The 12,913-nt window shown below is 44.0% G+C and overlaps 2 protein-coding genes across 3 annotated transcripts; one reads left to right on the plus strand and one right to left on the minus strand.

Annotated features, from left to right (window-relative positions):
• Positions 1-313: 313 nt before the first annotated feature.
• On the minus strand, positions 314-4,114 carry mthfs (5,10-methenyltetrahydrofolate synthetase (5-formyltetrahydrofolate cyclo-ligase)). The gene is made up of 3 exons (XM_030376448.1): positions 3,832-4,114; positions 3,349-3,616; positions 314-861 (listed from the first exon to the last, which is right to left on the minus strand). Exons 1-3 carry the CDS (start codon positions 3,949-3,951, stop codon positions 635-637), a joined length of 615 nt encoding a protein of 204 aa, XP_030232308.1. The 5' UTR covers positions 3,952-4,114; the 3' UTR covers positions 314-634.
• A 9-nt stretch (positions 4,115-4,123) lies between these two features.
• On the plus strand, positions 4,124-12,897 carry zfand6 (zinc finger, AN1-type domain 6). Of its 2 annotated transcripts, none has more exons than XM_030376449.1 (6): positions 4,124-4,409; positions 6,434-6,585; positions 7,310-7,424; positions 8,189-8,283; positions 11,296-11,394; positions 12,045-12,897. In XM_030376449.1, the coding sequence occupies exons 2-6, from the start codon at positions 6,441-6,443 to the stop codon at positions 12,191-12,193; spliced, it is 603 nt and encodes a 200-aa protein (XP_030232309.1). In that variant the 5' UTR covers positions 4,124-4,409; positions 6,434-6,440; the 3' UTR covers positions 12,194-12,897. The 2 variants fall into 2 exon arrangements, with proteins under 2 accessions (XP_030232309.1, XP_030232311.1); XM_030376451.1 differs by lacking the exon at positions 4,124-4,409 and adding an exon at positions 5,040-5,175.
• Positions 12,898-12,913: the final 16 nt, after the last annotated feature.

Raw genomic sequence — 12,913 nt, forward strand, 5'->3', positions numbered from 1 at the left:
TTGAGAACACACGTCTCTTAACGATTCAATGATATTTTCCTCCATGTTTAATAAACTAATGTTCATCATTGAGAAGTAGTATATTTACTTTAGACACACTTCACAGAGTTTGTCTGTGATTTTCTAAAGAAAAATGAAGATGACTTGAAATGACCAATGTATAACATACCATTGTTTGGTGGCTCTTGTGTTTCTGTCTGTCTACTCCTGTTTATGTTGTGCTTACTATACTAAAGTATACTTTCATATATTTTCAAGCTATTTTCTTCCAGGTATGTGAAGCAGGGGAAAGCATTGGAAACACACATTCAAATCCACTCCAAAACTAATTTATTTGGATAATATTTTGTACACTGTAGAAAATTAGTTTTTAGAAAAAAACTCATTAAGAATTCTAAATATAGTCAGTTGTACATATTCACATTCCTTCCCAATTAATACAAACGCCAAGGAGATTTTCTGTGCCGTGTAACAAACACAGCCTTTAAGCGCCTGTGATTCCATCCAAGAAGAGAGGCTGGCAATGCTTTAGTACAGGACTCTTCCCCAGTGAACCGTCATGAGCCAAACATACTGATGCTAGTTATTACGCTAGCATTCAGCGAGCTAGTTAGCTTCTCATCCGCCCAGAGACCTACTCCAGGTCCTCGTACAGGACCTCGTCGATGAGCACGTCGTTGTCGTCCACAGGGATGTCCGGGCAGAGCTGCTCCTTGAAGGCCAGGGCCACGGTGTAGGGCTTCCCCCGGGCGTGGCGCATGCAGCGCTCCAGGTAGCTGTCGTAGAAGCCCTTCCCTCGGCCCAGACGGTTCCCAGCCCGGTCGAAGCCCAAGCCGGGCATCAGGATCAGGTCCAGGCCCCCTGGAAGGACAACAACAGAGAACAGAGTACAGTGCATTGGTACTTTGGTGGTCGGAAACATTGATGGGCTTGAGAGTTTCCAATAATGCATCGCAATACTGCGGTGCCGTAATGCATTTGTATTGAAGCGCTGTGAGTGGCCACTGGTTAAAAAGCACTATATAAATGCGGTCCGTTTACCATTTATTTATTATGGCTGTTTGTTTAACATACACTTTTATCCAAGGCCACCACAGATAAATGCCATTAAGGAGCAGGTAGGGTCAAGGCATCTCGGTAGGATGCCTACGGGGCAGATCTAGAGGTTCAAATCAGGAACCTTTCAGCCAGGAGTCAAACACACAAAACTATCCAGCCCCCAATTCCCGATCACTATATGATGTGCCACAAAGCATATGCATATTTAATGTAAAATGGGATCTTTAAACATGAAACCATCGGGTGCATGTGAATCACCACAATAACTCCATTGCAAGACAACATCTTCGTTAATTCCCCGGCATTGTTCTCGCGTTTATTGCCTAGTTATCAATTCAGTAGGCTTATTTCTGTCTGTTGAGATATCTGGTTTGCTTGCTACCGAGAAAATCTTACAAATTGATTGCCAGTGTGTCTCCGATTGGTTGTATGAACCCGTCTTTGATCAAGATCATAGGTGGGCAATAGATATCAGATTCCTTTGCAAGTGACATTCTGCATTGTCCCAAAGAGGCTGTTGAATGGGTTTGTCACCATGCATCATGGGTATTATTCACTTTCACATCAATCAAGATCATTTATCACTTGAGATCATCTGCGCCAACCGTTAGACTTCTGAAAATGTGACAGCATAAATGCATAAATGCTGCGGTTTAAAGTAATTCTCCAAGGGTAATCGCAAAATGAACTCCTCACTTGACTAATTTGTGTCCCGTTGCGCTTCATCACAAATCCTTTGATAAAAAGGCACGCAAAAGAGACAATGATGAGCTGTGAAACCCTGTCAGCCCGGGACCAACGAGACCGTTTACCCAGAGATCAGATGATTACCAAACACTAGACCTCATCGGGGGGGGGGAATGAGTGCAGGAGCATGGTCAAGTAGACCCCCGAAAGGTGTTCTGCCTGTAGGCATACTTCAGCCACACGCCTGGCCCTGGCCCCTACCCGCCCACCTCCATCAAGGGGATATGCCTTTATCCAAAGCTCAGACTGAATCGCTTTGGATAAAGGTGTGTGTTGAATAATTGAATAGCCAATTCGAACCTTAATCTAATACATCGTAAAGCATGATTCAATTTTTCTCTCTGTATAAAAAGGTTTAAATGTTCTGGATGGCCCTATGCCGGGTGACAGACATTTGTAATTTCCCTTGAAATTTTAGGCTAGGTTTCTCATTTACATGACATTACACACCGATTTGCATATATCAATTTCGATATATTAAACTTCGTCCCTCTTTATAAACTAATTGCCAGCCCTTAGCAAACCGAGAAATAAATTAACATGCCCTCCGTTGCGCTCAACTCCATCTTCAAGTCAGCTCCAGTGCAATGTCGCCATCTAGTGGTCACGTTTTGCATTGCCTTTTACGTAAATTGTGTTAAACAAACTAAAGGCAAAAACTGACCAGAGGGCAATAATTAGAGCATAAGAGCACACCGCTCACGCTCACACTGTGCTTTGCCAAAGAAAGAAACGTAACTAAAATAAACTAGTAAACTCAAACTAGTAGTCCTTTAAAAGGGTCGCCTCCTTAAGTAGGCATCAACAACAGGTCTGTAAAATGGAGATAGGAGCCACACCTTTACCCCCAGTCCCCAGGCTGAGTATATCCAAAAGCAGGCTTGCTCCACTGAAGTACAAACACAATCAGGCATTTCTAGAGTGAAAGATAAGCCGTGGTAAGTACTCCATGCATATTCACATTTGGTGTCTACCAGTTTAAACACATAACATTCTGATAAGACTTTTCATGCATCTTTTATTTATGTAATTTGTACGGTAGTCTCCACGTGATAAGGCGCACATGTCTTATTTAAAACCTTAAAGAAAAATACTGATTCCTATGGCTACCCTGTGTATGTTCTCTGTACAGTGGTTTTGTTCTTCTAAGCCTCACTTTTCTATTTCTTGAATAGGCTGTTAAACATATAAATGTATTAAACTTCGAGATTACCTTTGCTTTTTCCTTTAATGTATAATTTGAATGACCACAAATGATAACCTCTAACCTGTTATACACATGTTATGTGTTTAACATCACTGTTGGTGCATTTAGTGCATTTACATGCACACACAAACCCTGACCTCAACTGGGTTAGGGGGTAACTCAGTTTCCCATGCATCCACCAAGGTTGGTTAAATAGGTCAGTTAAATGTACAACACATGCATGTAAACATGGGTACAGCAGAAGAGATGGTTGTAGAGCGATTATTTGGTGACTTGGAGGTTGCTAGTTCGATCCCCGGCTCCCGGAGTGTCGAGGTGTGTGTCAAGGTGTGCACCTGTAGCCAGGGCTTCCTCCCGGGTGAAGTCGTCGTCAGAGGGCTGCTTGATGTTCCAGGACGTCAGGGGCAGCGTCTCCATGTCCTGCATGCTGTGCAGTCGCAGCATGTCCATGTGGTTGCTAGCCGTGGACTGGTACTTGGGGATGAAGCAGGTCTTGCCCTGGGCGAAGAGGTCCTGGAGGATTTCCTCCGTGCGCACCTCGTCGTGCATGCTGAGGAACACCGCGATCCGATCACAGCTCGCATATTTGGGGTGGTCAAACAGCTGGAAGGTGATGTGAGATAGAGGAGAATATCACTTGCAACAGGTGGCAGTTTAATAATTGTACAGGAATTATATACACAATAATATACATGATATCGAATAATATGCTACATAATGTTTGCATGTCGCATCGGTTACAAGCGTGAATGCATGCTTCCAACTGGATGTGACGTGGAATTTCCAAAAAAAGCCACGAACTGTTTTGCGAAACTTACCTTTTGCGAAACTACTTTAGACTGTCGTTGTTTTTCTTGCTCACTAAGCGCTGCAACACGCTGCTTGATGTCCCTCCTAAGAGCCTGTTTGGCTGCACGCAGGGCAGCCATCCTTGCCATGAGTTCAGGACAACCTCTTGCACTGCGGCGTTCTAAGGGCCAAAAAAACCTTTAAAAGCTTAATTTAGACTTTGCATTTCTTTGCGTTTTCACCAACCCAAGAAGTCAATGATTCACAACTCGGGCAACACACAGCTGTCAAGCAGCAGCGCTACTGCGCATGTCTGCGTGATGTCACACGCGCACCGGAAGCGCTCTGAATGTGTAGTTTTAATTTGAACTAGGAGATTAGTTTGTCTTCCGAGTCCGACGAGGCGAGGAGAGTTAAAGGGATTAGATCGCTACTCTTGCTTATTTGTATTATCACTCCCTTCCCTAAACAGAGTTCGTTAAGGATAGAAGGGACCAGATACATTTATGACAAGGATCATTTATTTGTAACTAGATACGTTGGCCTTCAATTCCCGTTTCAGATCACGAGAAAAGTTTGAGAAGACCGGCTGGCCGAATAAAACAGGGTAAGGCTGTCTGAACACATTAAGTCAATGCAAATCCGGGAGAGTTCTTTATACATATAAATGTTATTCATGGTATAGAATGGCCGTTTCATGTACTATATCACTCTTATTGCGTTGGAGACGTGTTAGTGGTTGGTTTCAAATCCTATGTAGTTCATCTGATGTAGGAAACGCTTTGCTCACCCGACCGGGTGATGATGACACAGTCAAACAGGAGTGTATTTACTCCTAGCTTTATGTTTTTTATGTTCCGAATCAGAATCATTTTTACATGATCTTATTATACAAGTACACAAGAGTAACATTATTAGGCTTGGTTCCTCAACAGCCACATACCAGCAACAATAAAAGATAGAGTAAATAAAGATAAGGGAAAAAATAAATATATGTAAAAATAAGTAGCAGTTGTAGTCCGGCTAAGCATGACACTAGTAAAGTAACTGTAGATGAGTTCCTAGATCTGGTCTTGTATTGCCCGGCTGGTTGTCCCTCAGCTGTCATCGGACCGTGGGCTTTGGACTTTCCCCCCTTCCCCCTTCAAGTAGGCTAGAATCGAACCGGCTGTTGACTACTAGAGGAGATAAAACGCAATGATTGACGGGCCACTCACGCAATGAGCGGGTGGTAGGGGTGTGGTCTGGGGAGCAGGCAGCCAATGGCAGCGTGTGATGTGTTATTGCGCTGTGGCTCCGGACATAGGATGGTGGGTGTTATCTGCTAGAGACTGAGGAGGAAAGAGGAGAGGGGATTTTGCACAATAATCGAGGTTGGTGGAAGTCAAAAGTTTCGGTGTGTGACAATGTGTAACTTTGACGCGTTTTGTATTTCAGGGAACATTTAACTCGCTTCGTTTTCTTGGGGCTTTTGCGATCCGTGAAGCTTTTATCAGGACAAAAGAGGGTTGTTGAAGCAGGAAATGGCAGTGGGTTGGTTGTCATTGTAGAGTGATATGATAAACTTGTGTCCCTGTGATTAAAGCGGTTGATTGAGTTTGGTTGATAGGAATCAGATGTTGTTTCGCTGTTTTAAACGTCGCGCAACAAGCTTTACAACAAGCTTTACAACGTCTCCCTGGAGGAGTGTAGTGGGCAGAATCCCATTACTTACCGGTGACAGTGATTTGATGTCAGTCTTCTCGGGTGTTTGCAGCGACACCCAACATTCAAACTCTTAAATGTAATCAACTTCCAGTAATTGGTCGAATAACTTAACATTTCCACGTAAACAATATCTGTAGAATCTCAACGTGTGTTTCTGTGTATTGTTTGGTTTGAAAAATAACATTGACCTAGGTCTAGGGAAGCCACTGAGGAAAATACTATCAAGGCTGATTCCGGATAAAATACTGATGCTATCTGTCGATGTATACATTCTAATGTATGGTAAAATCCATACATATGTTACCCATGAACATGACCTCACCCTCTGTGTATGTAGTTCACCAAATGACACTAGGAATTTCAAATTTCCATCTCCTCATAACACATTCCACATGAACACTGAATTGTCCTTGTTACTGCATGGAATGTTAACCACGTTTTTTCCTTGTCACTGCCAGGGTGTGTATATAAACAAAGGATTATTTTTGTTTTGTTTTGTTTCCCCACACATCCACTCTTAAAATCAAATTTCGGTTTCACAGCTCATCAGGTGACCGTAGAATGGTTTGGCTCAGTTTGGCCTCTGCAGCAAAGCTAGATTACATTTTAACCGATACAATCAAGTATTGTCATCAGATCTTCTCTTCATGTTCCTAATGTCGGCTCTCTGGCACCTGTCTTCAGGGGATAGGAGGAGGTGGAATGGCCCGGATGCAACGATTTTCTATATTTCTGACCAATGCTGGCAATCATTAGCAACCTTTGACGGGATAATTGTTATTGTTTTTTTCTAAACAGTAGGATTTTTTTTATATTGACACATGCATGGGACTAATTATTACGTCTATCAAATGTCCCAAAAACCCTTTTGTGCCGTGCAATCAGCGCAGCGTTACTGATTGCTGTTCTGTTCTGTGTCCGCAGGAGGGACATGGCCCAGGAAACCAACCAGAGCCAGGGGCCCATGCTCTGCACCACCGGCTGCGGTTTCTACGCCAACCCGCGGAACAACGGCATGTGTTCTGTGTGCTACAAAGACTTCCTCCAGAGGCAAAATGGGCGGGGTGGTCCACCAGGTGGGGGACGACCGCTCAATACCTGTCGTGTCTCCGCCCGATGAAACCGTTTCCTAGAGAAGAGTGTACTCTAGTAGACTCATAAATAAGCTCATCCATTGAGTACCATTGTGGAATGAAATATATCAACGTTGTTTTCCGGAGGTTATCTATTTTATATTCAATGATAATAAAACATTGGCTGAGATATGACCTCATCCAAGGCAAACTGCTCTGCCCTCTGCTTCCACATACTCGTTAATCAATTGAGATGGCGGATCCACTTACTTTTAGTGGACATTTTGTCCCTGTGTAAAGAAAAAAAAACGTATTAAATTTAGTTATGACTGTTGGATAAAGGATCATGCTAGATACTACTAGATATTATGCACTAGATCATCAATCATTCTTTGGGGGGGGGAAATTGTCCAGCGTTTACAAAATGATGGTCTTATTTCCCTTGGTTAAGATAACAAATATTTGGTCATTTAAATATTTTGTACTAAACTGAAAGGTTTAGTCCAAGGGTTGCCATGCGAAGACTTTATCCTTGCTGCTAGGGTAAAGCTTAATTTAACCTCCTGGGTCGAAATAGAGAACCAAAGCACACCCACAGTAGCTAGTCAACACGCACGTATAATCTTACCTATACATGTGTGAGCAACCCTCGCAATAACTCAGCCCACCGATCACGCGGCCTACAGGCAGTGACTGCGGAATGAAATGTGTTCTGTTGTCGTTTCAGATTCGTCCTCGGCCGCCAGCAGTACAGTTGATTCGTTTCTATCACAGAGCCAGACCGCCAGTATACCCTCGCCTGTCGGCACAGCGCACGCAGACACACAATCTGGACAGAGCAGGTACTAAGCCTGACCATGGTGAAGCTTCTGTTTCTGGATGACTGTCTGTCTGTCTGTTTTTCTATCGGTCTCTGTAGTTGGCCGTACCTCTGTTACTTCGTAACTCTGCTCTGGTGGGAGTATCGAGCTATTTATGTTACCCTCTTGGCACATTCGGCTGCTGAACGCTGTGATAAGGGGGTCTGAGGAAATGTTTCGGTGCCCTTCTTCCTTTGTGTGTGTGTGTGTGTGTGTGTGTGTGTGTGTGTGTGTGTGTGTGTGTGTGTGTGTGTGTGTGTGTGTGTGTGTGTGTGTGTGTGTGTGTGTGTGTGTGTGTGTGTGTGTGTGTGTGTGTGTGAAAAGATGGAACTATATTTTTGTTTTGACTTATAAAAGTTCTTTTTTTTTTACAGCCAGATGCATAACCTCACATACTCCAGTGATCTAATGCTTTTCACTGTGCCGTGAGACAATTCTCTTGATTCTGGCCTGAGCCAGAACTAAGTGGATCGCTTCGTTGATCCAAGGCACTCACAGGGATGGTTAATTTAAAACATCTGTAAAAGATGGGTTCACATCCAATAATTCGTCAACATTTTTAATTTTTTTTAAAATCGCACAGCACATCATGTAACCAGTGGGATCCGTAATCCTCCCTGTGTTTCCATTATCAACTACTCTCTTATCTATATAGAACCAGATGTTGGTATTGTTGTGAAACTCCCAAGGAAACATCTTGTTTGTTAACTCCAGTCGTGCTCTTCCTTGTTTGGTGTGTGTTTCAGTAACGTAACCACAACCTGCAACGCCCCCTCGGAAGAGGACGAAAGCAGCCCAGCGGCTAAAGCCATCCCCGATACGGACGACGTAATCAGTACAAGTATGTTTTTTGTTTGTTTTGATTGGTGTATGCTTGTGTGTACGTACACGTGTTCTGGACCTCTGTCTCCTGTTTAACCACAGGCCTACCCCCCAAGCTTAAATGTATAGATAACAAACAGCATTAGCCAGTCCCTCCAGAAAAACGCGATACTGCGATTGCATAATTCAAAGCATAATCAGCCAGGGTCTGCATGTGCGGGGGCCGCATTTTTTCAAATATTCCGCACTTTCACCGCATAAATTGCAGATTTCCGCGCAAAATATGCAGAGCTTGCATGAGTTCATAATCCCTTCATTTTCGTTGCGAAAAAGTCACATATATTTTAGCAGAAAGTTAAAAAATGTTGCGTTGATTTCACACAAGAGCAGCAATTTCCCCCTGTTGCCATGGGAACGTTATGAAGTGACGTAATTACGCGACGTGAACGTCATCGAAAAGCTGAATTTTTCGTTCCAACAATTTCATCGCATAAAAATGCATAAATAGTGCACATTTCATCGCATTTTTTAAGAAAACGTGCCGCATAATCAAGGATATTTTGCCACAACAGTCACAAAAAAACGCCGCATTTTTCTGGAGGGACTGATTAACACTCAAATACCCGCTAATGCTAGCCAATACTCAAATCAAATCAAGTCACTCTTTTAAAAGCCCTCGCAGCATTGTTGTCATTGTATCTGCTAGTTGATTTCAAGGGGGTCCCACACTGAGCACGCTGTCTACCGTCACAGAATGTCACACAAACCTCCAATTCACGAATGACCTAATTCATGAAAATACAGTGTGTTAGACAGGAAGATATGGGCGAGAGAGAGAGAGAGAGAGGGGAGGGCATGGGACCATGGTTAAGGAATCAAACCCGGGTCGCTGCCATAAGGACTTAGCCTTAATGGTACGAACTCTACCCGTTGAGCTACCAGGGCAGGCGCCCTGTGCTCAGAGCGTATCTAACCACTTATCTCAACTAGAGACGGGTATAATCTCCAAAGGTCTTGTTGCTAAAACTGGGAACAATAAGGGTTAAAAAACCTGCCTTGCGGAACCAATCAGCAGTCTTTAGGGTGGGGTGTGACGTGCAGAGGTTGTGTGTGTGCTTGTAAACACTGTTGTACGTCTTGGGGTCTTGGTTACAAATACAAAGTAAGTTGAAATCTTTAAAGAGCAAATTAGTCCACTGTTTTATCTGGAATTTGAACATTAGGAGATTTATGGAGAAAATGGAGGGTTCTAGGAACGTGCGGGGTGTGTTATGACCCATGTCAACCTTTTGATCCTTTTTCAGTGCCGTTGTTGTGTATGAGCATTGTTATGAGTGAGGGTAGGTATGAAACTCGCCACACATAATAATACTGAGGAGCTAAACCCTCATTCCACACATACAACGTAGCTTTATACTATTGGTGTCCGGGAAGCATAACCCTTTCTCGGACACGATCATCACAATCAACGGCTGTCTAGAACGAGCTCCACACACCCCGCAGGTGTCCCTAGGTCATGACGTAGATGAGTTACACCTCCCCCCAGTATATAGTTTATACTTAGCGATACAAAAAACCCTGTTACCTGCTTTGGATGAATACTCACTTAGTGTATCGGGGAGACAAAAAACAATGTTTTCTGTCACATACGGTCTTATTTTGGTAATGGTGACAAAACGGCATAGATTACCATGTCCACCTTCATATAAGACGTATAACCACATTTAAAGCAACAACAAAAAAATCCCAGACAAGGGGCGAGATCTCAGATCGTCTGGTACGGCAAGACTGCCACCCGTTTTATTCCACACAGAACTAAACCAAATCCTCTGATGAGCATTGTCCTCTCTACTATGCGACGCAGCGCAAAAGGGGCTTGTCTGGTGTGGGACCTGCGTTACAGTTCTGCTCGGTTCAAATTTGTCCAATCCGTGGCGGAAAAACAGTTGGTTGGAGCATAAGTGTGCTCCAGAACAGATAATGCAAAACAAATCCACTTCACCTTGCTGCTGTCACCCCAAATGACCTCCTAACCATTTACCAGCAATCTTGTAGCCAGGCTCAAATACCCCGTTGCGTGGACGTCCATATTCCCCCTTCTTTCCTTGTGCGCGCCTGGGTCCCAGCTGCCCTGAGCTAAGGGAGGGAAGTATAGCAGCAGCAGCAGCAGCATGTAGCTCTGTGGGGACAGGTCCCAGCAGCCAGGGAACAGCACAGCTGGAGAGCAACCCCTCCCAGGGACGGGGCTCACGCGCAGGCAAGAGGAAGGTAGAGGACCCTGCTGCTGGCAGGCACGGGTGTAGAGGCAGAGAAGGTCGAGTCCCGTCCGAACCACACCATTTAGTCTTTTCTATGTTTTTCTGTATATGGTGTGCTAGTGGAAAGCTTCCACTCAAAGTTGTTGCTTTCTTTATTTTTGTTGTATATGAAAATGTTATATCAGATACCAATACAAATGTCTGTCGACACATTTGCTTCCTAGCGTTGGGTTTAATTCGATTGAAAAAGTGAAAATGCTATGTGTAACGAGAACTCTTGTACTATGTTTTTCCTTACCGGGAACGGCTTATTTGTATTGAGCTCAAATTTGAGTTGGATATGCTGAGCAAAGAGCAGTAACTTTTGCCAGGTCAAAAGTGGGTGGGACCCATCACTAATCCAATATTGTCATTATCCGATGGAGACATTTCCAAAGTGCATATTCCCATATCCTGGGAAGTTTACACCGTTTGTCGAAACAGACTTTTTGACAAAAACAACGTGACCAATTCAAAAGCGTTTGGCTGTGGTTTAGTCTTGATTAACTGCACTAGGCCCTCTACAAAGACCAACCTTAGCTGCGCTGAAAGTAGTTCATTACCTCACTGAACTGGTCTGCCATCTAAACCCTCCTGTATCCCTCAGGCCTAAACATGACGACCTTTCTGGATTCCCAATCTCTTCAAATGCATTTAACACTTGACCCTTGTCTATAAAACCCTGTCATCACTTTGTCATCAATATCGATAGCAATTGTATGTTCCTCGCTCAGCGTCAGAAGGCTCCGCACCCGCAGCTGAGGACGGCGAGGAGAAGCCCCCCCCCAAGAGGAACCGCTGCCACCACTGCCGCAAGAAGGTGGGCCTTACAGGTAGGGGCCGCACGCACGCACGCACGCACGCACGCACGCACGCACGCACGCACGCACGCACACACACGCACGCCCACCCACACACATGTTTATACACGGAGAGATCAGCAGTAGTATTGACTAGTGACTGATGAACATAATGCAACTTTGTGGGTAATGATTAATAGTTATTGTATTATGATTCCAATATGCAGCTTTTTAAAAAATCTTGATTCCTTGTTTCACTCTATCCCACAACGCTACCCTTCCTACCATAACCAACGATACTCCCCACGTCCACAGCTTAACCTCGAGGCTTGATCGACCTAGATGTCTAACCCTGATCATCTCCCTCGTTTCATGTATCTGCACTCACTGTAAGATGCTTTGGATAGAAGTTGCTGCTCCACGACATGACAAATGTAGGTCACCCAAGACCACTCTGTAGCATCGAGTCTCCGGTGTCATGTGACCCGTACACATTGTTGACATCAAAACCGCGGAGCGGACAACAGTGCTTCTGATCATCGCAGTTCCACGATCTCCTCCCGCCTATACGTCACATCTTTACATTTAGCTGATGCTTCCGTCCAAAGTGTCTTCAAACGGTTGATACACTCTTTCAGCCAAGTCAGCCAGCTCTACCTCCGACCCTCTTTGTGTGTTCGCAGGCTTCGACTGCCGGTGTGGACACGTGTTCTGCGGCGCGCACCGCTACTCGGACCTGCACGGCTGCACCTTCGACTACCGCGCGGACGCCGCGGCCAAGATCAAGAAGGAGAACCCGGTGGTCGTTGCGGAGAAGGTCCAGAAGATCTAAGCGCGAGCAACACACCAGGGGGGTGGGGCCGATGACTGTTTTTGTGTGATCAACGAAGTTCCCCTTTTTTTTTCTCCCCCCCGTTCTTTTTTTGCAACCCTACCGGTTGACCTTGTGGGCCTTAAAGCATACATACCACTCAAAAGTTGTCTGAGTTATTTTGATTTGCCCTGTATATGTGATTGAGGTTTGCTTGTGTTCAAATATTAGAATTTAAGAATGTTGGAAAAAGTCTAGAAACAAATGTTTGGTTGTAAAAGAGAAAATGGGGTGACTTGGGCTACACAAAGTTTCCAAATGTTTTTAAAGGCTGCATGGAAACCCATCGAAAGTCTTTTTGGAATAATTTGTACAGCGTGAATACATGATTAATTACCAAATGTACAGTAAAAATACACAATCCTTTTTTGTTTTACAGGATTTTTAAGAAAAGTGCATCAGGCCCGTTACTGCTGCCTGATTAACTAATCGATTTTGTATAGTTTATTTGATTTTAGTGAGTGTTCTGTTGAGGGTGTTTATTATGCATATTAATATGAATGATTAACAGTTTGTATGGTCGCTGTTGAGGGTTCCTAAATTAAGTATATAGCTCGTGTATTGGTGCACTAAAATGACCAGGATTTTCTCATGCTGTATTTATGTTTCTTTTAACTGGTTTTAGTTATGATTAAAATAAAAATGTAGTCTTCTTTCACTTCCAATGCCACTCCATCTATC

The sequence above is a fragment of the Gadus morhua genome, chromosome 14, assembly GCF_902167405.1.
Source record: "Gadus morhua chromosome 14, gadMor3.0, whole genome shotgun sequence".
Taxonomy (NCBI): domain Eukaryota; kingdom Metazoa; phylum Chordata; class Actinopteri; order Gadiformes; family Gadidae; genus Gadus; species Gadus morhua.

Bases quoted from the DNA above. Each gene is read 5' to 3' on its own strand.
- mthfs (XM_030376448.1), bottom strand. From the start codon at position 3,951: ATGGCAAGGATGGCTGCCCTGCGTGCAGCCAAACAGGCTCTTAGGAGG. The intron at 3,617-3,831 runs GTAAGTTTCGCA...ATCACCTTCCAG, and splicing joins CTAAAGTAGTTTCGCAAAAG to CTGTTTGACCACCCCAAATA. The intron at 862-3,348 runs GTGCACACCTTG...TTGTCCTTCCAG, and splicing joins GGAGGAAGCCCTGGCTACAG to GGGGCCTGGACCTGATCCTG.
- zfand6 (XM_030376449.1), top strand. From the start codon at position 6,441: ATGGCCCAGGAAACCAACCAGAGCCAGGGGCCCATGCTCTGCACCACC. The intron at 6,586-7,309 runs GTGGGGGACGAC...TTGTCGTTTCAG, and splicing joins TGGGCGGGGTGGTCCACCAG to ATTCGTCCTCGGCCGCCAGC. The intron at 11,395-12,044 runs GTAGGGGCCGCA...GTGTGTTCGCAG, and splicing joins CAAGAAGGTGGGCCTTACAG to GCTTCGACTGCCGGTGTGGA.